General features: G+C 49.7%; 1 protein-coding gene across 1 annotated transcript; it reads left to right on the top strand.

The window, feature by feature from the left end:
- Nucleotides 1-14576: 14576 nt before the first annotated feature.
- On the top strand, nt 14577-25901 carry SERPINF1 (serpin family F member 1). The gene is made up of 8 exons (XM_078873941.1): nt 14577-14647; nt 17020-17100; nt 18545-18854; nt 20474-20638; nt 21210-21413; nt 22791-22948; nt 23500-23710; nt 24942-25901. The coding sequence occupies exons 2-8, from the start codon at nt 17026-17028 to the stop codon at nt 25235-25237; spliced, it is 1419 nt and encodes a 472-aa protein (XP_078730067.1). The 5' UTR covers nt 14577-14647; nt 17020-17025; the 3' UTR covers nt 25238-25901.
- The last annotated feature ends 546 nt before the right edge of the window (nt 25902-26447 follow it).

Raw genomic sequence — 26447 nt, 5'->3', positions numbered from 1 at the left:
GTGAAAATGTGCAGTATGAATGACCTAAATTTCGATTTAAGGCTTTCGTGACTGCAGGGATTCATCTTCTTGGTTCTTTCGGTAAAGTCACGTAGAATGGAAATAATAAAATAATAAAATAAAACATAATAAAATAATTCTCACGACGTTTCGGCCACAACGCAAGCAGCCGTCCTCAGGTGAAGACCAGGTCTGTCGGGGAGACCTGAGGACGGCTGCTTGCGTTGTGACCGAAACGTCGTGAGAATTATTTTATTATGTTTTATTTTATTATTTCCATTCTACGTGACTTTACCGAAAGAACCAAGAATATGAATGACCTCTTGCATTTCCCGCGCTCTTCATTAATGTCGAAGTCGTGATCTCCGATCACGGCAGCTGAGACAACGGTGCACGTTTATACGCAGCAGTATAATTGGGTAACACCACAGTTTGGTTGATCGGTATTTTTAGGTTTTTTCGGTAAAGTCACGTAGGTAAAACATTTAAATTAATAAAAGTAAAATAAAAAATAAAAATCACGACGTTTCGGAGGCAACACAAGCTTCCGTCTTCAGGTGGAACCGTCACAGCACGATAGCTGTATCAAGTGAGAGAAATTCCAAGAAACAGTATTTGTATATATACTGGTTGAGAGTGGGAGGAGCCAAGGTAAGCCCTGAATATTATTTTTGTGAGGTTCGGTGCGGCTCAAGCACGCTGTTAGGAATGAGCCTTTGTTGTGTAAACTAGATACGGATGATGTAAAGGTGCGTGTAAAAGGGACTGAGCCTTTTTGTTATGTAGAGATGATGCGGCTGAAATCGCTGCCAGGAAATGAGTCTTTGTTGTGTAGAATGGTTGACTGAGCCTATTATTATGTAGAGGTGGTGCGGCTTAAATCGCTGCCAGGAAATGAGTCGTTGATCGGTATGTTACGTGCGATGAGAGTGAAGTGTGGATCATCCCGCCAGTGTGGCCCGTGTGGTGTAGGAAGCCAGATACCCGATAGAGGGACTTTTCTATATCTCGTTCTAGGGGAAGCCCTTCCTTCAGCAGCGGCATGAGCAAGGCATTTCAGAGCTAACAACGCCACTGCTATCATGAATATATTTGTCTATTTGATATCTGGGTTGGAATAAGTACAGGAAAATGGCAAATTCCATCGTGTAAGCACAAAAGTTCAACAGAATAAAGGCACAACAGAATAAAGGATAAATGCTAAAATACTGTACGACAGGGATTATTGACATTAAGAAATATAAAAAGAATAACCCTTTCGGATTTCTACAAATAGTTACGTTTTTTCTGCTATGATGATAATTTAACATTTAAACCGATACTTTTAATTCCCAGAGCCGGGAATGTAGCCAACGTAAGAACTTGTTTTTGTGTTTAGTCTGTTGTCTTTTTCCCTGCTCCTCCGATTCGCACAGTTGGCTACGTACGGTGCAGAAGAAGTTCAACGTACATGCATACATACGAGTCAAATGAAATGTGATAGGTTGTTTGTGCAGGCCTTGGTGACCAGACAACATTTGCAATCTCGGCTTAGGCATGGGTGGCAACCCAGATTCAAACCAGGGATCTCAGCCGTGTTAGATCATTCCTCCGACCTCTTGAGCCTCCTGGCCACCTGGGCCATTAAATATTTAAGGACACGATACGATTGCCTACATTTGCATTCATAATTGTGAAATCGTCACGCTACTTGTGTATTGAAAGCTCACGAGGTGAAATGGATATTACAGGGTGGCAACAAAGTCCCTTTGCATGAAAAGAAGATAACATTCCACGTGTAAAGCGTTCGTGACTGCAGGGATTCATATTCTTGGTTCTTTCGGTAAAGTCACGTAGAAGGGAAACAATAAAAGAATAAAAATATAAAACGATAAAAATTCTCCACAGGTGGATTTCTCACCTGATGATTGCTTGTGTTGCAGTCGAACGTCGTGAGAATTTTTATTGATTTATATTTATATTATTTTATTATTTCCTTTCTACGTGACTTTACCGAAAGAACCAAGAATATAACATCCCACGTGTTGCCCTCCATTCTCAGCACACAGCTGGATTCGTGCCGAACTTGTCCTTGACATATTCTTACACGTGGATGGCTGCGTACCGTAAAAGCAGTTCCGCACAGCTGTTTTGAGCTCCTCAATATTAGTCAATCTTAGGTATAAAGCAATCTCCCTGATAATTCCCTCTGTGGAATGTTGTCAGGTCTGGGCTTTGGGGCAGTCACATCAAGGCCGTTGCCATGGAGTCAACATGGGGGGGACCAAACCTTCCAGGGGGTCTGGGGGTCCCCCTCCCCAGAAAAAAAAAATCTAAATTTGAAAACGAATTTCCTGCCTAAAATATTAAAAAGATCACTAACACATCGGATGGACTTTTTTTACAATAATGTCTAATAGTGTATTGTATTACATTGCTCTGTTTTTTTTTACCTTTTTTTTTGTTTTATTGTATGTAATGGAAGAGATTAGGGATTAATTTAGTACAACCATAACCACAATCGTATAAACAGAATTCTATTTCATAGCAATATATTGGGGGGGGGACATTTTGAGCGTATTTAAATATTTTGGGGGGGGAATGTGTCCCCCCCCAATATATATTATCATTACGGCCTTGGGTCACATCATCTTAGATCCTCTCCCAATCCATCGTCCACTGAATTCCTGATTCAACAAATCCCAAATTGTGAGGGCATAACGTTCCGAATATAACAATATTTAATGGCAAGGAACTGCGTGGCCACCCTGTACATGTAACATAAAGTTTGTTCCACGTGTATGTGTGTGTGTGTCACACGAATGCTACTTCTCTTGTCATCCACAGCTGTTTATTTTTCGTGGAATCCGTACTATTCTCACAAGTATTTCGAAAGACACCGCAATTCCACAGTGGGGCATGACAGCATGTTCTTGGCCCGGGTCCTTGTTGGGGAGAGCTGTCCCCCGGACAGGATGCACCCATGTTTCCTTCACACGCCCTCCAAAGATGCATCCCTGGTGAACGTCTACGACAGTGCCGTCGACGACCTGAAAAATCCATTGATCTTCGCGATATTTTACTCTGATCAGATCTACCCAGAGTACATCATAAACTACTATTAAAACTGAGTTACCAAACGTCATAAGGACGACGCCTTTTTTTTTTCCCACTGCAGAACCGAGCCGGGTCAGGGCCGTGCCGGGCCAGCCCGGTGAAGCTCAGGAGTCATCAGAGCATATGTTTTTTTTATCCCCAACGCAGAAGCCGTGACCGTCAGCATATTGCAGCAACCACACACGTAGCGAACGAGTCTAAACATTCAGAAGCTGCGTTTGATGTCACGTCCAATGAACGCATCTAGTTTGGTCCCACCCCTGGCCTTGCTGAGGCCTCGAGCCTGAGTCAGATGTCCATTGAAGCCAGCGGAGCAAGGTTTGGTTCTGGCCAGGCTCGGCAAATAGCCAGTGGGTGTGCCAGTGGAAAAGGATACGAGAGATTAAACATTTTCACATTTTATTCAATTTGTGAAGATAAAATAAAAAAGGTGACTAAGGGGATGGGACCTTTCTCTTTCCCCATATACACCGTGTGCCCCCCCCCCCCACACACACAATGTGGGTGGAACTTGATTTTATCGTCACAGGGAAATACGGCAGTGCTAGGTGTAGGAGAATGCTGCGGCACCTGAACAGCCACATTGTACCCCTTTTCCATTGGCATATCCGAGCCGAGCCGGCGCGTGGATGGATGGTTTTCGACTGGCAAGCAAAGACAGAACCAAACCACGATACGGTGACCTCACAAGGCGGCTGAATCGCGCTCGGGGCCAAGCAGGGCCTGGCGTCCATTGCACAACGTCACTGAGTGCGCCATGAGGTCGTGTCAACGCAGCATCACCGTGTCATCTAAATGCGTCTGGGACTCATTCATTGCGTATGAAGTCAATGGCACGGGCTCGGCTTCTGCAGTGGAAAAAAAACACGACCCGATGCCTCCTAAAAGCCCAGTTGTGTATTGGAAAAGAAGAATTACCATTCACCGCAGCCCTCGTGTCGGAATTGAACAAGCAGAGTTGGTAAAGGTCACATCGTCATTTATCAAAGTTGGATTTAGGTGAAAAGACATTGAATATTGTAACGTGATTACTTTTCCTGTAATTTCATATCCATCAAAGTTGTATGTGCATTCATATATGTACGTTGAACTTCTTTCAAACCGTGCTAATTGGAGGTGCATGCAATAAGTCTTGTAAAAACGTGGGATTTCATCACTGATGTCAGCCACAATGCTCAACAGACCACATTAACTTTGTATATTAATCATGGAGGGAGTGGTTTGCAATGCAGCAAGCGCATTGCACTGTGAACTCGGCGACCCAAGATAAATTCCTGGCTGTGGAAAAGCATCAATAGCGAGTTATATCGTAACTGTTCCTGGGCCATCTCCTTTCCTGATCCTAACTGACCAGTGTGGTGAAGTATGGTCACACAATCACCATGGCGTGGGGAAACCTATATCTGTTTAACACGTAGGCTTTCGCGATCAATGTTATTAATAATAAACGTTTTTGGCTTAGATCACGTTATTTATAAATGTGTCGTAACCCTCCACCACCCGACACGGCCAATCAGTAAAAAAGTGTCACGTTGACAAAAGACAAATAGTTCACTACTTTAGCCCACCGGTGTGTTAAAGAGTGGATCCACAGCATTTACAATTTGTGAGTACGACGTTTCGCTGGTAATTACATCCAGCATCATCGACCCAAGATAACTATTCTGGCACATTTCCCGATATAAATGTTGTGGATTCACTCTTCAACACACCGGTGGGATAAAGTTGTGAACTATTTGTCTTTTGTCAACGTGACACTTTTTTACTGATTGGCCGTGTCGGGTGGTGGAGGGTTACGACACATTTATAAATAACGCGATCTAACCCAAAAACGTTTATTATGAAACTTATATCTGGCGAGTCGATTGAGGATGGGTTGTCCATTATTTGTCTTACTATCTTAATAAATCACCACCCAAAAAAATAGGTAATAACTTTAAAAAAATGTGTTTATGCTAATGTGTATTTAATAATACTATATAACTGCAAACTAAAAATAACAACTGTATTTTAATTCTATAACCAATTTTATACAACACTTTAAAGGTTTTCACGTGATTTGTTTGGCCTCGATGTAATTTTTTTTATCATAGCGTGTAAAGTTTTCACTTTTTTTAAATTGGGCGTGCTGATTTTTTATTTGCTGGAGCAATTGATAAACTTGGATAAATAAAATACACTGGAGAAAGCTGAAGTTTTCCTGTCAGGAATGAATGAATGCATTCAACAATAATGTGGTACAGTAATACCCTCGGTTAACGTCGGGGATGCGTTCCTGACAAGGTGCGACAACGAATATCGAAACGATGTCAATGAAAGCGATTTACAGGGTAGGTGGAGGCGAAGGAGAGAGGACGGATGATGACCCTGTCAGCGACGTAAGTGTGAGGTTGAGGCGACGCTAATCAGGTAGTCGTGTTAATAAAGTGACGACGTATTTGCAAAATGCAAGATGTACATTGACAATTAACATTTTGATTACTTTTACAAGGAATAAACGCCGAAGGTATTTACAATGCCATATTTACACTGAAGTGACATTTCAAACAGTGCCACGATAAAGTTTTTTTCTAGTCACTTTCCATCACCAATCAAGTTGGAGGGGCAAGGGAGATTTTTTGATGGGCTTGAAGAATTTATATTTGTGTGTTAAAGAAATAATCTGATGAACGAGTAGAGTAAAAAATTAACCCGTAAAAACAAAGTTGTTCACTATAAATCCTTTATATGCGTGGCATCGGGGCGGCTAGAGTCCTCTCGTCCTCTGGCTTGAGATGGCTGCCACCTATGGGTCAGATGATTGTCTGGCAGCATTAAACAATTGGTAATTAAATATTTAAAAAAAAAATACCTAAACAGTGTAAAATTTTGGAATTTTTTTTCACGAAAATGCATTGTCACGCACAACGAGTCTGTGTGCAAAATGTCAGCTCGATTGTATCACGGGAAGTGGGTTAAAAAAACGACCGAAAGATTTGCACGGTCCTAAGCAAGCAAGTGAACTTAATATAAAGGATTTAAAAATCCGGTCATACTTGCAAGCTATTTAATAAAATTACCATGGCAGCGAAGTTATTTTAAAAATATTTAGCCGATGTGCTTAAACCAGCGTACACAGTTTATAATTTTCAGGCATAATTATCGAGGAAGTATGTAGCAATTTAAATCAACAGTGGAATTATTACAGTAAAACTGCCCATGTTCAGGATTTGACTTTGCAGTCCCATAAGTTCATAATATAAAACATTTAATGATACAGTCTTAAGCATCATAAATCTAATACTCGAATTGTAATGAAACGCGTTTTGTGATACTGCGTTGTCAGTGGTGACATGAAGAAGGCCACTGCCCAAAACGTCGTCTATGATATAATCTTCCTGTGTAGAGGATGTATTGCTCTGACTCTCCGTGTCTGTGTGTCACTGTGTTGTTCTCCGTGTATCTGTCGCTTTCTCTCTCTCTGTCTCCATGTCTCTCCATCTCTCTGTCTCTCCGCGTCTATCTCTCTTCATCCTATACCTGTGTGTGTGTCTGGCTTCCATGTCTCTGCATCTGTGTTTGTTTCTAAATGTTTCTCAGTCTCTTTCCACGTCTCTCTCTGCATCTCTCTCCTCCTCGTTCTCCGTGTCTCTCCCCAAACTCCCCCCCCCCCCCCATATCTGTCTCTCCTCACATCTTTGCACGCAACTGCACGAGTCTATGGGTCTGTGTGAAAATCTATGGGTCTCTATGCAAGTCACCGATGACCAGGCTGAGGCCATCAATTCGCCACATTTCAGAACCCGGTTTAATGAGGGTTGGACGGTTCAAGCCAGGATTCGAACTCAGGCGTTCTGACCCCACGTCATGACCCTCTGCACATCATGCAGCTGCCTCTGTGGGTGAAACGCAAACAAGGCTGAGTCTGTAATGTCCTTGGAGTGAGTGCACCGAATGTTGACACCACTGCCATAGAAACAGCCACCGAAACGTCACGCGTTGTGATAGGAACTGGGGTTGAGGCCGAGGGAAGGCTCACATCTATCTTCACGCACCGGCAGAAGGTGAGGCTTTTTAAAATGTTATATTCTCTCATGGAATATACTCGCGTGAACATGCAGCGGTGTGTGTGTGTGGGGAGCACAATGGGGAGCGGTGGTGGAGCGGTTAGCGCGCTGCGCTACGAACCCGGAGACCCGAGTTCGATTCCTGCTCACAGCCAACACCGGTGACGATTACCTGAACCGGTCCCGGGCCTCTCCTAGGTCGACTCAGCCTCAAATTAGTACCTAGTGCTATGTGTAATAGCGGAGTTCAATTCCCGCTCAAGGCCAAGACCACTAAGGATGATCTCAACCGGTCCTGGGCCTCCCCTAGGTCGACTCAGCCTCAAATAAGTACACGGTGAGGTATGTAAACATCGTCACTGGGGAGACAAAGGCGGTCGGGCATGGTGTTGGTCACCAACCCCCTTGTGTGCCATGCTGCCCTTTATAGGTGCTCGCGAACGGCACTTGCCCCAACAGTCTGTTAAAGGCTATACGAGGGATCTTTACCTTTGTATTTTTTGTATGGGGGGGGGGGGGGTGACTTGTGGCGAGGCTTTAAGGTGAATCGTTTTATTTGTCTGAACGGGAGTGGTAGATTATTTTTTCCGCCTGAGGACGACCGCTCGTGTTGCGATCGAAGCGTCGTGATATTTTATTTTTTGTTTAATTTTTCTACCGACGTGACTTTAGCGAAAGAACCAAAGAATAAGGAGTGGCGAGTGATATCTTCTTCACCCGTCTTGACGGCTGCTCGCTTACAGCACTTGCTTCATGCCATACGGGGAGGGGGGATCTGTGTGTGTGTCTTTGTTTGTGTGTTTGCGTGTCTTTGTGTGTCTTTGTGTGTGTGTCTTTGTGTGTGTGTCTTTGTGTGTGTATTTGTTTGTGTGTGTGTCTTTGTTTGTGTGTGTGTATATTTGTGTGTGTGTATCTTTGTGTGCGTCTTTGTGTGCGTGTCTTTGTGTCTTTGTGTGTGTATATCTTTGTGTGTGTATCTTTGTGTGTGTGTCGTTGTTTGTGTGTCTTTGTGTGTGTGTGTCTTTGTGTGTGTGTGTCTTTGTGTGTGTGTGTCTTTGTGTGTGTGTGTCTTTGTGTGTGTGTGTCTTTGTGTGTGTGTCTTTGTGTGTGTGTGTGTATCTTTGTGTGTGTGTGTGTCTTTGTGTGCCGAGCATCAGCTATGTCTACCGGGAGAGCTCGCGGGAGCCAGCGCCTCACCGAGTACGAGATCCAGCAGCTGGTGCAGAGGCTGACCCAGCCACGGGCAGCACGTGGGTGAGTGTCGTCGCGCCGAGATGCAAAGGTCGCGGTTGGCCACGCACGTGCGGCTGACAGCAATTCATATTCTTAGGTTTTTTCGGTAAAGTCACGTAGGTAAAAAATTAAAATTAAAAAAGTAAAATAAAAATCACGACGTTTCGGAGGCAACACAAGCTTCCGTCTTCAGGTGTAACCGTCACAACCCGACAGCTGTATCAAGCATTTTACTTTTATGAATTTTAATTTTATTTTTTTACCTACGTGACTTTACCGAAAAAACGTAAAAATATGAATCCTTGCAGTCACGAAAGCTTCCAATCTAGAATTGACAGCAATTCCCCTACACCGCGGAGGCGAGGGTTTGCGGATCGTACAAATTGAACCTTATGGCGGGGACCCCGGGGTCCAGAATAAACGGAAGTCAAAATCGTAATCGATTTATTTCCCTTTGGCGACTCCGTCCCACCGCGCACATTAACGCCGCGACCCACCTGGCGCGGATCGTTCCGTCGTCCAAGCTCAGCAGCGAGGACGAATACGACGAAAGAAACAAAACTTTAAAACTTTGATGTGCGCATCGTGTAGAGCTCGTCGAGAGGAATAGATTGCCGTATCGTTCGCTTTCAACAGACATAAAATGACGTCGCAACGCAGTTTATGCGAGAGCCGGGGGCTTATGGGACCCCGGGGTCCCGCCTTAAGGTTCAAATGTCGCGGCCAGCGTGTGGACTAATCCCCGTATGTTCCATCTGTGTACTCGTCCGGTCTCCTCCCACACGTTTAATTGACCGATAACACGTGGACATACAGAGGACTGCATGGCTGGAGGGTGCTCACAGGCTGGTTAACGTTGCCGCGTGTCTGCGGATTTTCCGCGTCTCTGAAATGCAAGGCAACTGCGCGCGTTAGAAATGTGTAACTTCGAGTTGCTACCATGGACAGCGCCGACTCGGGGTTGACTGGGGTAGGTGGTGATTGGCATCTTCACACTCGAGCCAAATTAAGTTTGCAGGAGTTTTATTTAGTATTTACCCCCCCCCCGAAAAAAAGTCTCGCACAGAAGGGCAACACCTCGTGTTAGTAGAGAGTGGCCCACGGAATAGGATCTCACAGAACTACACCTTGAGCTACCTTCAAGTGGCCACTGGACAACACAGTAGAGGGAAAATAATGTCCCAGCTGTCCTGTTATACGAGAGCACTGTAAGGTTCGTTGCAAGGTAGTTTAATCAATATTTTAATATTCAGAATAATACAAATTAAGTGCGTAACCAAATGAATGTACACTGTACATGTACGTTGCACAGTCTTTGGTGACCCGGACAGAGACCACCTACTCCCCGCACTTCAGAACCCAGTGAAATCACAGGCGGGGCTTGAACTTGTACTCTGCATCTCAATGATCGCCCCTCAGCCAGCCGGCCACCTCCATGAAGTTTCCCTTAAATATCAGCTGATTATGTATGTACTGCACGTTGAACTTCTTTCGCACCCTACGCAACCAACCGTGCTAATCGAAGGCGCGGGAAGCAAGGGGACGTCGAACTAAACGCACGCAAAAAGCAACCGCAAAGAAATGCGTTCTCAATTCTAGATTTCAAAAGTGGATAGCTAAGTACTCTTAGTTCTTTCGGTAAAGTCACGTAGGTAAAAAAATGAAATAAAAATTAATAACAATAAAACAATGCATTAATTGTAATTTCATTTTTTACCTACGGGACTTTACCGAAAGAACTAAGAGTATGAATCCTTGCAGTCACGAGAGCTTCAAATATAGAAAATAAATGGATAGCTAAGGCGGCTTCCATAAAACGAACAATCTCTCTCCCGGCTTGTCACCCCTCCCCTCTCCACCCTCAACGTAGACCGCGAGACGGTGCCACCACCACCACCACAAGAAAGAGCCTCTCCCACCGGGCTCCAAGGCACCTTGAGCCCGAGCAGCTGGAGGCGTTGACGGCGCGGCTTAGCCAGGGAGCGTCCCAGCGCGCTCCCGACGCGATGAGGATCCTTCCTCGGCGTGAGCGACAGACCATGGGACTGCTCGCGTCGTACGCCTGGCGCGGATGGAATTGACTTTCATAATACAGGGATGGGTTTCGATTTAAAGCTTTCCTGACTGCAGGGATTCATCTTCTTGGTTCTTTCGGTAAAGTCACGTAGAAGGGAAGCAATAAAATAATAAAAATAAAACATAAAATAATTCTCACGACGTTTCGGCCACAACGCAAGCAGCCGTCCTCAGGTGAAGAACAGGTCTATCGAGGCGACAGCGTCTGAATGAAACAGCACACGTGCTTGGAGCATATATTTAAGCTGGGTTGGAAGGGGGGGGGGAAGGGCGCCTTGACAAAAGAATTTGCATATCAAGAGGAATTTAGCATATTTATGAGAAATGCAGGTATGTGATTAGTACTACTTATGCCCGTGCATTATGCAGGATTAGCAGCATCAAAATATAGGGATGGTTTTTTTTGGGTCGTAAATATATCAATGTGTCGTTAAAACCCCGCCGCCACCAAGAACACAGCCAGTTTGTAAGGTTTGTCACGTGAACAGAACGTGCCAAATCGTTACGAGTACAGCATAATACAGTTTTTTTTGGTTGGGTTAGATCGCGTAAATATATCAACGTGTCGTTAAAACCCCGCCGCCACCAAGAACACAGCCAGTTAGTTTGTCACGTAAACAGAACATGCCAAATCGTTACGAGTACAACATAATACAGTTTTTTTTGGTTGGGTTTGATCGCGTAGATATATGAATGTGTCGTTAAACCCCGCCACAACACTGAACACAGCCAGTTAGTAAGGTTTGTCACGTAAACAGAACGTGCCAATTCGTTACGAGTACAGCAACACCGGGTGTGTGTTGGAGAGCAAATCCACAACTTTTACAATGCGAGTACGACGTTTCGCCAGTAATTACAACTGGCATCATCAGACGACAGCCAGATTTGTGGAGAACTCCTCGTGCAAGGCGGTGGGCCCCTCTGGGCTGGGTAGCTTTGGGCTAACAAAAGGCGACGGTGGTGGCGCCACTTAGCGGGCCTTGATTTCAAACTAGAAGTTGTCCTGGAAAACGATATACTCTCTCCCCCTGTTAACTAGACCCCAAACTGATACGTAACTACAATGTAACAGCACTTCAAACGTGATTACGGTTTAACCTCGTTCGCTTACCATCAACGTGAGAATCCCAAGGACACCGCACACGTATCGTCCACGTGCTTGACTGCTGCCGAGCAGTGCCCTTAGGGCAGATGCAGAGGCTGGCTGAAGTGTTTGTTTCGTTTTTCAATCCTGGGAGCCGAATCCGACCTGCTCCCAAATTTGGGCTTCACCGCGAGAGGCGGTGCCGTGAACATGTCAGCGACGTGAATTCTAGCGATGTCGACGATGATGATCATGATGATGTCGTTGTTGATGTTCATGATATTAATAAAAAAATAAAAACAAACCGACGGTGGTTTGAACGCCCATGAGTGAGTTATTGTCAATCGGCGAAGCGGTGGCTACAAGACAGCCAGTCCAGGTTTATGGATGGCATCTACAGCAGGGGACCAAGACGCTCAAATAAGGGGAGGGGGGGATGGTGAGAGGGGAAGGGGGGAGGAATTTATTTGGTAATTGCATTTTTTAAATTACCTAGCCGATATATATACAGTGTTTTTTTTTAAAATTTTAACACTTATATGGGACTGTCGTTTTTCATGGAAAAAGAACGGATAATACACTGAAACATGATATCAAAAGTACGTTCATAGCTTCAAAAAGGCAAAGCGTCTCTCACTTGTTCGCCATCATTGTCAACGCACGGCTGGAATCTTCTCCAGGTGGTCTCTAGAGCCCCGGAGGCACATTTCACATGGCATCATTGCAAATTCTCAGAAGTGTGAACATTTTTTTGAAGCACCTTGTATTAAGTACTTCACGAGCAAGTAACACAAATATTTTTGAAACAAATTAAGTGAGCAACGATAACCGTGAGATAGTTGAAAACGGACAAAACGATTATCGTGAGAATTTATATCGTGCGACGTATCGGGGATGTTGATATATGCTGACACCCTCTCTCATCAGTGCCGGATTATCCTAGTAGCAAAAGTAGCTACATATGTAGTAGCTACACATGTAGTAGCTACTACATATGAAGTAACTACATACACATCGCACTAGGTACTCATTTGAGGCTGAGTCGACCTAGGGGAGGCCCAGGACCGGTTCAGATAATCGTCACTGGTGTTGACCGTGAGCGGGAATTGAACTCGGGTCGCCGCGTTCGCAGCGCAGCGCGCTAACCGCTCCACCACCGCTCCCCACACACACACAACACGCATTGACACACACAGAGCAAGGCACCCCAACATCCCGTGTGTACCCACCTGGGAAGAAGGAATCTCGATCCCGGGGGTACCAGCAGAGGGCGCTGTTTACATCTCAACGCCAGCACAGAGAGTTGGGGCACAAAAGGATTCATTCACCAGGGACGCGTTTCGTGGAATCATCAGCATCGTGTTTCGAGAAACAAAAATGCGGTCCTGGGATCACGAGTTTTATTTTTCTCGGCGTCTTCCCCCCCGAGATCTCACGCCCTCCTCAATCACTGAGAGTTATGGTGTCCATGGCAGATGACTCTCCACCTTTCGCGATCTTTGACGTCACGTTTTCGGACCGATCCGAAACAATTCCTTCCTCGGACCGATCCGAAATGTCGCGTCCGTGCACCATTTTCTGTGGTTTTTTCTTCTTCCTCAAGATGAATCCAAGAATCGACGACGCAATCCCTAACCGCGTGTTTACTACATCTGGCTACCCGCCAATAAGAGGTGGATGCCACCTTTGTCTCCTGTGACTTAAAATGAGAACCAATTTAGAAGCAAAAAAAATGACACTGTGTCGCCTTGTAGATTATTAAATTGGCGGTCAATTTGTTATTTTTTTTACCATCAGCATCACCAGTCATCACCACTAAGGCAGCTATTGCAGGGCGGTGGTGTCAATGCACGTGGCCTTACCCTGGCTTGCCAGTAGATGGTGGCACAACAAGTGTGCACTTATCGACATCTGTTCCATCTGTATGGGATAGAGTGCTCGGGTTTTCTTCGAAAATGTATAAACACTTATTGTCTAAAACCATATCCGTGCGTTACCAATTGTAAAAACGTTGTGAGATGCAATCTGCATGAATGCCGCTATAAAAAAAACTAATAAATTATCATAATCATAACCAGCACGACCCACGCCGCGTGGAGTAGCCTCGATCCAGCAGCAGTGGATCGACGGACGGACTGTACATGCACATGTGCACTCACAAAAGTTGCATTTGTAAAAGGGGGACCGTTCTGAACGCTGCTGCAACTCTGGGATCAGTGCCTTTCAGGAAGGAGAGAGAGAGAGAGAGAAAAAAAAGAAATCATCGCGGTCTGAGAAACAAAAAATGTCATTGTCACCTTCATGCCAAATACTCAGCCCACATCTTAGCGCGCCCGTGACGAGTGGGATCTGCCCGGCGACTTGACGCGTTACGGTGGTGCCACATCATCACTCAGGCGAGCCTCGCTTGAGGAAATATTTAAAGCCTCCGTATTAATTGGAGGCATTCCGGGTTGTTTGGTTTCAACTCAGCAGCCGAGCAGGGGGTGAGCGTGGATCCAAGCGTGCTTGGACGAGTGACCACTATGCAAGCCAGGTTTGTCGATTCTGGGTTTCACCGCCAATAATTGAATTTCCTTCTCGGTTGTAACAAATTCAAGGTCTCTGCCCAGCCATAAATTTAATGCACGCAACAAAAAACGCCATCACATAAAATCCCACAACTGGATTTGTTTTTTTTTTCTCTCTAGAATTAAGTATTTGAGCTGATATTTGACGCACACCCATTAATTTTTCTCTCATTAATCCACGACTTCTTGAGCTCCCTGAGGCTCCGAAGCTTTCGCTTGGGTTTGCATTGACCTCGTGCGCACACCATCGGAACCACTTTGACAGGGGTTCGGGTTTGAAGTCTCGGGGGCCCCGACGAGGGAAGAGCCAGGGTGGCGATTCTCTCTCTCTCTCTCGAGCAAATATTTGCCGTGTCCGAGACAAATATTTATCCCCCCTTCCCCCGTGCAAGCAGAGAGAGAGAGAGAAAAAAGAATGATAATATAAATAAATGAACGGCTTTCCGCAGTTGGCCCTCTTTCGTACAAACACACACAGTCCTCTGCTGCGAGTCTGCACAGATCCTCTCTTCTTCCTGGCTCCGAGAGCAATCACTGACAAGGTACCGTATGGCAATTCATATTTACTTTCGTTTGACTTTCCAAATTGTTGCTATGTGATGTAGTAACTGTACGGTCCTTTGTCAAAATCCACTGCTGGATGAAGGCCTCTGCATTCCGACTGCCACCCGTCCTGGTTTTTCCCAGGATCGTCCTCGATTTAAAGGCAATGTCCTGGGGAATCTAATTGGACACACTGTGTCAGTCGGACACACTGAGTCAGTGTCTGAAACGTGTTTTTTTGCTCTGGCAATGTATCCCATTGTCGGTGACGGGGAAAGTCGACGCAACACTGATTTTTCACCGGAACATGACTAGGGTTTCTGCAGTATGGCGATACTGGACTACGATGTATTTGTACGGTGTAAGATTCACGATGCATAAGAGCCACGATTACCGTCTGTTTATCTTAGTATCGTATCGTGATTATCGATACTTAGCTTTTGTGGTTAATGCAGTGACATAATTCCTTGTAAAAGGTTTCAGTTTGGTGTTTTAACATCTTAACACCTGTTTTGTTGCCAGAAAAAAGGGGAAAAACCCTATTATCTTGTTTATTGCTTTTTTAAATATTATATTTCTACTCACAAAATATGAAATCAACAACCTCAATAAATGAAAGTTGTAAATAAATCAACAGCTTACTTATCCATGCAAAATAATTCTAGTTGAAGCCAAATGTTTTCCGGAGTAATAATCAACAAGGTGGTGATATGACGCTCACCACCTGAGTAGTTCATTTCATTATTGAATGACTTTCTGGTGCGTCATACACGACATCAATTGCAGTGGTTATAAGGCCCGTGGCAGGTTTACGTTTGAGCGAACCGCAGTTTGAATCACTTTCAAGTGCACCCTCGTTCGCAACTCAAAGCACAACGACGCAACATCACGATGCGACGACGTTGCGACGTGAAACATCGTTACAAATGTGCGGGGATTCACGTCGCGATAATCGTAACAATGAATGGCGTGTACGTATCGTATTATGAATACGTTTGCTTTTTTTGCAGCAAGATCAGCAGAGATTTAAAATAAAATAAAAAAACGTTGTTGGTATTTGCAGAATAAGCTTGGCAGATACGCGTATCGGCCATCTGAGATAGGCTCTGACAGGGCAGCCCCTACCAAAGGTCAATGACAGGCACGGGGGGACGTTTGTTTAACGCTGGGGTTTTTTAGGCGGGGAGCGGTGGCGCAGTGGTTAGCTCACTGCGCTACGAACCAAGCGACCTGCCTTTAAAGCTCCGGCCGCGGCTGATATCAGTGGTGAGTGATGAATCGGAACCGGTCCTACTACACCCCCCGCTGCCCCCCTGCCCCAACTCGCACCGACCATCCTGGTGAAGTATGGTCAAATAGCCCGAACGACCGAAACGGTATGGGGAGGACAATTCATCCAGCAGTGGATTGAGCAAGGACTCAATCCTTGCGTTACATTAGGAGGAGGGGGTGGGGAAAGTCTAAGGGGCTGGTGGTCGGGATGCGGATGAGGAAATGCGGTCAGGAAGAGTTTTCTCTGAACAACAGAGCTCACCCGCGGACTGAAGTTTAACAAACAGCACAAAACTGAAAGCCGGAGGGGGGGAATTTCACCATTCTCGCTTGCTTGGGAGACCTCGCCGATACGTGTGTGCCTGTGTGTGTGCAGACCTGGTGGGGAGCGGTAGTGCAGCGGTTAGCGCGCTGCGCTGCGAACCTGGCGATCTGAGTTCGATACCCCGCTCACGGCCAACACCCAGTGACGATTATCTGAATCGGTCCTGGGCCTCCCCTAAGTCGACTCAGCCTCAAATGAGTACCCGATGCGATGTGTGAGTTTCGCCACTAGGGAGACAAAGGTGGCCGGGCGTGGTGTTGGCCACCGACCCCCTCGTGTGTCGTGCCGGCCTTCACATGTGCTCGCGAACAGCACTTGCCCCAACAGTATATTAAGGCTACACGGGGGATCTTTGTGTTTTTTGCGTGTGTGAGTATGCTCCGATCTCTGCGACGATCAGCGTCACCTGTGGCTAAGCGTGGTTGGCTTGAGTCCTGATGCAAGGCACAACGCCCCCTGCCCCCTATTCACGGACTGGCGTCTGTTCGCCTTCGAGCCACAGACCCCCGTGCAGCTGCACCGCCTGCACACTCGATAGCTACGCGATTGCTGATTAATGAATGAAATGAAAAGTGAATTCAGTTCATCTGTGGGGAGATGACACAGTGGCAACCGTTCGGCAGCGGATTGTAATACGTTTTCAATTAGGCGGGCGTGGGTTAGCGTCGTAAAAAAAATATATATATTTCCAGGATACCTAAAACAATTCACGATGAGAGGCGAATATTGAACGCCGATGTTGATGCTGATGATGGCGAGGATGGCTTCTTGCAGGTGAAGATGAGGAAGCTGCTGGTGCTGCTCCTCTTTGTCTCGCTGCTGCTGGATCTGGCCACGGCCCAGGACCCACCGAGAGTGCGTATCTCAATGCCACACACACACACTAATCTACACACACACTAATCTACACACACACACAACAAAGATCCCCCGTAAGTCCTTAAATACTGTTGGGGCAAGTGCTGTTAGCGAGCATCCTTTGAAGGCCGGCATGGCACACGAGGGGGGTGGGTGACCAGCACCACGCCCGGCCGCCTTTGTATCCCCATTGGCGATGTTCACACACAGCACCACATACTCATTGAGGGTGAATCGAGCGAGGGGAGGCCCAGAATTAGTTCAGGTAATCGTCACTGGTGTTGGCCATGAGCGGGAATCGAACTCGGGTCGCTGGATTCGTAGCGCAGCGCGCTAACCGACACACTACCGCTCCCCACAAAGACAAACACACACAGAGCCTCAAAGACACTCACTAAGTTACATACACACGCACACAGAGTCTTAAAGACACACACACACACACAACTCTTTATCACTGGTACATCCGAGCCAAGCCAGCGTGGGGCCCTCACTTTACGGGTGGATTTTCCGTGCCGGGCCAGAACCACACCGTGCTACTCAGGCCTCACAAGACATCGGAAACTGGCTTGGGGCCAAGCAGGGCCAGGCGCGGGGCTAATGACGCTTTCATCGCTGTGGGGACACGGCGTCACCGCGTGGCCACGTGTGTCTCGACTCGGTGTTTATAAAAAAAAATGGCAATTTTTTTTATTACAATTATTTTTTTTATTACAATAAAACAATGTTTTTTATTGTGATTGGGTAGTTCTTATAGTTGAATTCTACAACGGTGGTTTTTCAAGTCGCTGGTTTAAGTTAAAGTCTTAATGAGAATGCTGCTTTAAGAAGAAGTTATTCAATTTGGGCACAAATATAGAGAGCGAAGCTACGAGTAGGTACAGAGTTGATCATAGTGCCTCCCGTATCGCATTTCAATATTTTTTTTAAGTAGTCCTGGATATCCTTTTGGAGGACCCTCAAAATCGGAGGTTCTAAGCTGCAGCCTTCTGCATTAGTCCGGTCCAAAGGGCCAAAAGGTTATGCGGCCAGTAACAAACAGCACCGTCAAAGTCGTAAGAAACGCGTAACGCGTTTCTTGAATTGAACGACGTAATGATGAGGACTTGTGGAAAATAGACGACGGGAGGCAATTCCAAAGTCGAGCAGTGTGACGGAAGAGGCAGAAGGGGAGAGCAGTGTTTGCGTGCGGCCTCCCGTGCGTTAGTAGAACGCGGTGTGGACGAGATGGAGCAGTCAATCTGATAGGCCAAGTCCGCAGCGCGCGAGCGAAGAAACCAACGGGTGAAATTTCCACGAGAAAACAGCAGCCACGTGGGGTCGTCGTGATAGAAGAGTGATCAGCAGGCGACTGACCACCGGTGAGCGAGTCCTGACCGTGCCCCCCCCCCCCCCTCTGCCACGCCATGCCCCCCACCCGGCTCAACCTCTCCCTCGCAAGGTGAGGAAACCCCGGCCGCCCCCCAAACCCAAGCGTCCACCCAAGAGGCCGGCCAAGCCGCGGGTGACCCAGCCGCCTCCTCCACCTCCTCCTGCAGCGACCGCGGCGGCGGCGGCGGCGGCTCCCAACGAAGACGGCGCCGGCGACGCCGAGGAGGACCTCACTCCGTTCCCCGACAAGATGCTGGCGCGCGCCCACGCCAACTTCGGCCTCGAGGTCTTCCGGCGAGCGGCGGCGGCGGCTGACGAGCGCAGCAACGTCCTGCTGTCGCCCATCGCGCTGTCCACCTCGCTGTCTATGCTGCTGCTGGGTGAGGCCCCTACCGCCGTGCGCGCGCGTCGTCAGACGCCGGTGTTGGGGGTCGCGCGCGCGAGTGGCCACGGTAGTAGCGGTAGAAGAGTGATCAGGAGGTGACCGGCCACCGGTGAGCGAGCCCTCTGCGCTTCCGTATACACGTGGATATATAGAAATATTGTTTGGTGAATTCAATACTCATTTCGATTTCAAGCTTTCGTGACTGCAGGGATTCGTCTTCTTGGTTCTTTCGGTAAAGTCACGTAGAATGGAAATAATAAAATAATAAAAATAAAACATAATAAAATAATTCTGTCTTTTCGACAGACCTGTTCTCCACCTGAGGACGGCTGCTTGCGTTGTGGCCGAAACGTCGTGAGAATTATTTTATTATGTTTCATTTTTATTATTTTATTATTTCCATTCTACGTGACTTTACCGAAAGAACCAAGAAGATCATTACTCATTTTGATTTAAAAAATTACTAAATAATAACGATAATGCCCTTTATTCCTGAAAAGCCTCGCAGAGTCTCAAGACTCTTTTTTACAGGAGGGTCCTGCCACCCCAATTCGCGTTTAAATAAGGAGCGTTTAACTTCGTGTGGGAGGAAACTGAAGTGCCTGGAGAAAACCCCCCACGCATACGAGGGAGATGCCAGCACTCAGAGGTACGCACGAACGGGTCCATAAACCCACTTGCTGTACTGCCATATCCTGGCTAATAACGAAAAAGGTCGCACTCGTTACACACAAAGTGCTTGCCACAAATGAACCACAATGCCTCGCTGATTTCGTCAAGGAGCATAAACCATCATCACGCGAACTCCGCTCATCCTCGCAGCCATCGAACAAAGACGGTCACTGCATTGGGCGCTTCAGATGCGCTTTTGTGGCCGTCTGGAACGCGCTTCCTTCCGATATCAGAAAGCCACTGAAGCTATCCACATTTAAATAATCTGGATTGACAAATTCATTTATTTAGAACTGCCTTTTGTGTTTTTAGTTTGTTGTCCTTCCCCCGCACCTCCGATTAGCACGGGTGGCTACGTACGGTGCAAACGAAGTTCCACATACTACATTTGTACAGAAAGCCCAAGCGGATTGGAAGTTTTAACTGATCCACGAAAGCTTGGCTCCACGGTACCCGATCACGCTCGTGTGGCGTCGGAGTGAGCCAAGCATTGACCAAGAAGGAAAATAATTAAACTCAGACAATCAATGGTGGATCAGCCTGCAATGATGGATGTTCGAGTCAGATGTCATCCGTGCAACAGTTAAGGACCTGGCAGGACGGGGGAAGTGGTTGCATCAGCAGCACTGGCCGTGATGACCTTTTGAACTCCAAAGTTAATGGTTATTTTGTTTATACATTTATTTTGCTTGTTTACCCAAAATGGCTCGGAATCAGCAGGTTGCTAGCTCAATTCCTGTTTCGGGGGGGACTGACTTCAACCCATCGTCCCCGTGGGGGGTCGATTCGTTCAGGCCGGGACGGCGCTCAAGGGTGGCCAGGGAGTAGGTGAGGACTGGGGGGGGGGGGGGTAGAGGCGGTGTGTCCATGAGCGAGTGCCGGTCGCGTCTCACGGCTGTGGTTGCGTCCGCCCCCCCACCCCCCCACCCCTCGGTGCGGCAGGAGCGGCCCCGGGCTCGAGCTCGTGGAAGCGGCTGAGCAAGGCGCTCAACTACGACACCGTGCAGCAAGGGGACGTGCACGACCTGCAGCGGCAGCTCCTGGCGACACTCGGCTCCGAGGCGAAGGGGCAGCAGCAGCACGCGGCGCGAGTTTACCTGCGGAGAGGTGCGTGCGCGATGACTTGCGCGCGCCCGTGTGTACAGAAGCGTGAGCGAGGAGCGGTGGTGCAGTGGTTAGCGCACTGCGTTACGCGTGCATGTGTGTGTGCAGAAGTGTGGGCGAGGAGCGGCGGTGCAGTGGTTAGCGCACTGCGCCAGGTGTGCACGTGTGTGTGTGGAGAACAGTGGGGGAAGCGGCGGTGCGGTAGTTAGCGCACTGCGCTATGTATGCGCGCATGCGTTTGTGCGTAGAACGGTGGATGGGTAGCAGTGGCACAGTGGTTCGCTCAAAACGTCGTCTATTATATTTAAATACTTCCATTTTAAGGCCACTGTTATTAGCGCGTGTGTTGAGCGTTTGTTGTTAATTGTGCTTATGCAGCACTGGCCATTGCAGCAGCAGCAGCATCACCACCAACATAATTTACCTTGCATTCGGAACGCTTCGAGTGAAATGGGTGTCCGTGCAAACCCACGCGTGTGCGCGCGCGCTGGACTCATGCTGAAGTCGCCTGCACCTCCTCCCCCTTCTTCCTCGCTCACTCCTCCTCCTCGTCCTCCTCCGCCACCGCGCACAGGGCTTCCCCCGAAGGAGGCGTACGTCGCCGACGTTCTCAAGTTCTACGGCACGGAGCCCAAAGTGCTGAGCGGCTCCACGGGCCGGGACCTGCAGGACATCAACGGCTGGCTCTCCCAGCGGACTAGCGGCGTGCTGCGCGACGCCGTGCCGGCTCTGCCCGCCGACCTCTCGCTGCTGCTCGTGTCCGCGATGCACGTCAAGGGTCCGACTCGACACTGCAGCACCATGGCCAGCAGCTCGAAAAACAATTATTTACTATTTTTAAATCCTTTATATTAAGTTCACTTGCTTGCTTGCTTAGGACCGTGCAAATCTTTCAGTCGTTTTTTAACCCACTTCCCGTGATCCAATCGAGTTGACATTTTGCACACAGACTCGTTGTGCGTGACAATTAATGTTCGTGAGAAATTTTTTTCCAAAATTTTACACTTTTTAGGACAAAAATATTATATTTTAATACCAATTGCTTAATGGTGCAATGCAATCATCTGACCCATAGGTGGCAGCCATATCAAGCCAGAGGACGAGAGGACTCTAGCCGCCACGCATATAAAGGATTTATAGTGAAAAACTTTGTTTTTACGGGTTATACTTGTTACGATATTATTTTTATTTTACTAGGTAAGGCCCACTGAGCTATATAGACTCTTTTTTTCAGTTGCGACCTGGTTATCACAAATAATGGTTCAACGAAGTGGCTTATCATAATCACGTGGCAAGGTATAGCAGCCAAATACTCTAAACGCACGACGTTCATTCTAAATGCGGAAGGAAAAACCGGAGGACCCGGAGATAAATCCACGTGACCACGGGGACAGAGACATTTAAACTCCAAATATACAGCAGCAGGCGTCAGTGTCGGGATCGAACCCACTACCTCCTGTATACCAGGCGAGGTAGTTAATATCTCGCCACCACAGCGCCCAAATATATTAATACAGTGTAATCATAACACCTATTTGAAGGGGGCGTATTTGCGTGTGAGGATTTGCCGAAACATCCTCTACAATTTCAAGACCCCGTTCATCGCTGCGGCGTCTCAAAATGCCACCGCCGTCTCAAGGCCGTGGCGTAGCGCGGCTGGTATGGATGGGCCCTGGGTGCAAGGGTTACAATGCCCTCCCCTCTGCTCAATGTCGCTTGCTTTTCGTAGCCCAGAGCCCTGGGCCCCTCCGGCCCGCCAATGCCCCTCGTTGGAGTCGCGCCGCGTGAACACTCGACAGCTGCGCCATTGGTGGAGGGCCGCGGTCAGAGCAAGGCGAATCGTGGGCCAAATTCCTTGTCCCGCGATAAACGGGGAGACACTTTCGCCAAAGCTGTAGCCGCACGTCAAAGCAGACGAAACTGAAGCCGCTGAGTTGGACCGTTACTTTAACCATCGTCGCAAGAGGGCAATGCCGAAAAGTGAAGCTCAATAAACAGGGCCCTATAATCGACAATGATTATACAAAACAACGATCGACGCATGTTCTCCTCTGTTCAACATCAATAAGCTACCGACGGTATTGATGTTGCATGACCACGATGACCCGTGACTTCTCTCTCGCTCTGCTGCTGTCACCACCACCACCAACCACAGCCAAGTGGGCGCTGCAGTTCCCGCCGGAGGAGACGGCGCAGGGCGTCTTCCACGCGGGCGGCGGGAAGCAGCGGGGCCCCGTGGCGCTCCGCGTGGCCACGATGCACCGTGACGACGTGCCCATCCGCTACGGCCTCGACACCGAGCTCGGTTGCCAGGTAACGCCGTCGGCAACTCCCCCCCCGCCTGCCCCCCCCCCTGTCCTGCACCCCCCCCTGCCCCCCCCCTGCCCTGCTGCCCCCCCTGTCCTGCTCCCCCCCCTGCTTCCCCCCCCCGCCCCCCCCTGTCCTGCTCCCCCCCCCTGCCCTGCCCCCCCCCCCCTGTCCTGCTCCCCCCCCTGCTCCCCCCCCCCTGCCCTGCCCCCCCCTGTCCTGCTCCCCCCCCCCCTGCCCTGCCCCCCCCTGTCCTGCTCCCCCCCCTGCCCTGCCCCCCCCCGTCCTGCTCCCCCCCCCCTGCCCTGCCCCCCCCCCTGTCCTGCTCACCCCCCCTGACCTGCCCCCCCCCGTTCTGCTCCCCCCACTACTTCCCCCCCGCCTGCCCCCCCCCCTGCCCTGCCCCCCCCCCCTGTCCTGCTCCCCCCCCCTATCCTGCTCCCCCCCCTGCCCTGCCCCCCCCCTGTCCTGCTCCCCCCACTACTTCCCCCCCTGCCCTGCTCCCCCCTGCCCTGCTTCCAGATCCTGACCTCGACTCTGACCCCTGACCGTGACAGGTGGCCCAGCTGCCGCTGCAGGGCGGCTGCAGCCTGCTGCTGTTCGTGCCCGTCGAGGTGACGGGCAACCTGACGGTGGTGGAGGAGAGCCTCACGTCCGAGTTCGTGGCCGACATCGTGCGCGCGCTGCACTCGGTGCGGGCGCGGCTCTCCGTGCCGCGGCTCGCGCTGCGCGACGCGGGGGACCTGGCAGGAGCCGTCAAGCAGCTCAGTACGACACGCACACACAGAGACCCCCACCCCCGTAGTGGGGCAAGTGCTGTTAGCGAGCACCTATGAAAGCCGGCACGGCACACGAGGGGGTGGGTGGCCAGCAGCACCACGCCCGGCCGAATTTGTCTCCCGAGTGGCGATGTTTACCACACCGCACCAGGTACTCATTTGAGGCTGAGTCGATCTAGGGGAGGCCCAGGACCGATTCAGATAATCGTCGCTGGAATTGGCCGTCAACTCGGGTGGCCGGGTTCGTAGCGCAGCGCGCTAACCGCTACACTACCGTTCACCTCCCCCCCCACACACACAAAAGACAAATATCCCCCGTATAGCGTTAGCAGCCCGTTGGGGCAAGTGCTGTTAGCGGACGACGAGTGACGAGGGGGTGGGTGGCCAGCACCGCGCCCACCGCTCTGTGTCCTCGCAGTGGCGATGTTTCTACTGCGCCCCGCCCCGGGGTGCTCGCTCGAGATTCAGTCGTGCCCGGTCCATTCGGGAATCTCGAGTCTGTTGCACTTTAGTAAAATCTCGTCGTAAAAAAAACTCACCTTGTTTTAACAGCCTTTCTCCGAAACTCCAGCTTCACGCAAAGCGCTCTAGAGAGAAAAAAAACCTGAGTTCATTCGAGTGGCGGTGTTTCCACAGCCAACTTTTGTTTTTCTCCCCCCCCCCTCTCCCCAAGCCGTCTTAGCCAGCGCGAGAGAGTTGGCCAACAAATGACCTCCCGGGAGGGGCTCTCTTCCAGAGCTCGCCCAAGCCGAGGCCCGTCCGCTAGAGGTCGTAACCGGGTACCCGATACCCGTACCCTACCCGATACCCGGCTACCCGTACCCGGCCGGGTACGGGTACCCGTTTGCGACCCTGGTGCGGCCGGGTACGGGTAGGCCGTGAGTCACTGGTGAGTCACCGTTTGTCACTCATTTCCCAACGTCTTGTCTCTTCTCACAATTCAAGTTCCTAGAATCAAGCCACCCGCGCCTGCAACATGGCTTCATCCCAGAGGTCGCAATCAGGTACCCGATACCCGTACCCGGCCGGGTACGGGTACAGGTACCCGTTTGCGACCCTGGTGCGGCCGGGTACGGGTAAGGAATCAAAACCCGTTTGCGACCTCTGACGTCCGCCCGTCAGTGGCGCCAGCGAACAATCGCTGGGCTGTGGCTCTGCCCCCTTAACGCATCCTCGCCACGTTCACCACGGCCGCGTCGCGCCTCCCCTATCACCCACAGAGCTCGAGTCGCTCTTCTCGAGCGACGCGGACCTCTCCGCGATGTCGGAGGCGCGCGTCGGCCTCGCCGTGTCGGCCGTGCGCCACGCGGCGCTGCTGGAGCTGGCCGAGGAGGGCGGCGGCGGCGGCGGTGGCGGCGGCGGGGCCCTCGACGCGGCGGCCCGGGGCCGCGCCGAGGACGGGCACGTCCACCGCATGGAGTTCTCCGTGGACCGCCCCTTCATCTTCATCGTGCGACACGACGCCACGGGCGCCCTGCCTTTGGTGGGACGAATCGTGGATCCCGCTGCCGCGTAGCCTGGAAGTCGAAAAGCACGGGAGCCTGACGACCCGACAGCCCGATTACCCAGCAGCTGGGTAGCCTGTGACCCTGGTACCCCAGTAGCCTCACGGCCCGACAGCCTGGCACCTCAGTCGCCTGGTACCCCCGTTATCTTGACAGCCCAATTGCCCAGTAGCCTGATAGCAAGGTAGCCTGGCACCCCAGTCGACTGGTAGCCCAGTAGCGTGACCACCTGGTAGCCCGATAGCCTCATAGCCACTCAGCCGAGTCAGCCGGTCGCGTAGAAGCCCGCTAGCCCTTTAAACCTGGAGCCCAGTTGCTGGGTCACCCGGATTTTAACCGCTTCTGCTGCACAAATCGCCTTTCGCTTGCCGACAGCTTCCCTTTGCTGCAAGCTCGCCCCAGAGAAATCCCGTACGTGTGACCTCGAGATAGTCACGTGGTGGTCCACTCATTGAACAAAGCTATGTGGAGCGAGTGTGAGCGAGAACACATCGTGGGCGGGGAACCTAATGACCCACTAGCCGAACACATTCCTTGACTTCATTGCCTATGACCCAGCGGCCACATGAGGAATCCCAGTCGAAAACAACCCACGAACATTTATACATCCATCACTGGGTTGCTGGGCTCATAAAGTAGAGCGCTAATCACTGCACCACCGCTCCCACGCACACCCCCCCCACACACAGAGGTGATGAGCTTAAATAACCGCAGCTGCTGAGAGGAAGCACGCGTATTGATCTTCTTCATTCAAAAACACGAGTGTTGTAATTTATTTAGAGGAAGGCGCTGACATTGCTACCACTGCTATTTTATAAAAGTACTGATCTGCAGAAATTCTGTCGCACCACGCGGTGCCTTTGCCAGAATAAAGCTTGTCCCCCCCCCCCTCCAACGATTTGCTTACCGACGATTCTCCGAAACGCGTCTGCCCACAATGAAGTGCAAACATGTTGCTGGAAGCGGGGCCGTCACAACGCGCTGCCCACCCTCCCCAACTCGTCTAGCCCCACGCGATGTTTGCCGCCCCCGTCAACTTTCCCGCGGCACATGGCAACGTTTCTCCAGTCGGTGTCTGGAGTTTGGCAAACGTCGGAGCGAAGTACACGTTGCAATTTTTGTTTTACTGTACGAGGCAAAACTGCCACCAGCGTAACTGGTCACGCGGTGGAACCCAATCAAGCGTACGCTTTTCCCTTACACCTCCATGGGATTCTCCGA

Source organism: Lampetra fluviatilis, chromosome 37, assembly GCF_964198595.1.
Source record: "Lampetra fluviatilis chromosome 37, kcLamFluv1.1, whole genome shotgun sequence".
NCBI lineage: Eukaryota > Metazoa > Chordata > Hyperoartia > Petromyzontiformes > Petromyzontidae > Lampetra > Lampetra fluviatilis.
Note: the sequence above shows the minus strand (reverse complement) of the source record. Positions and strands in the feature narration are given on the sequence as shown.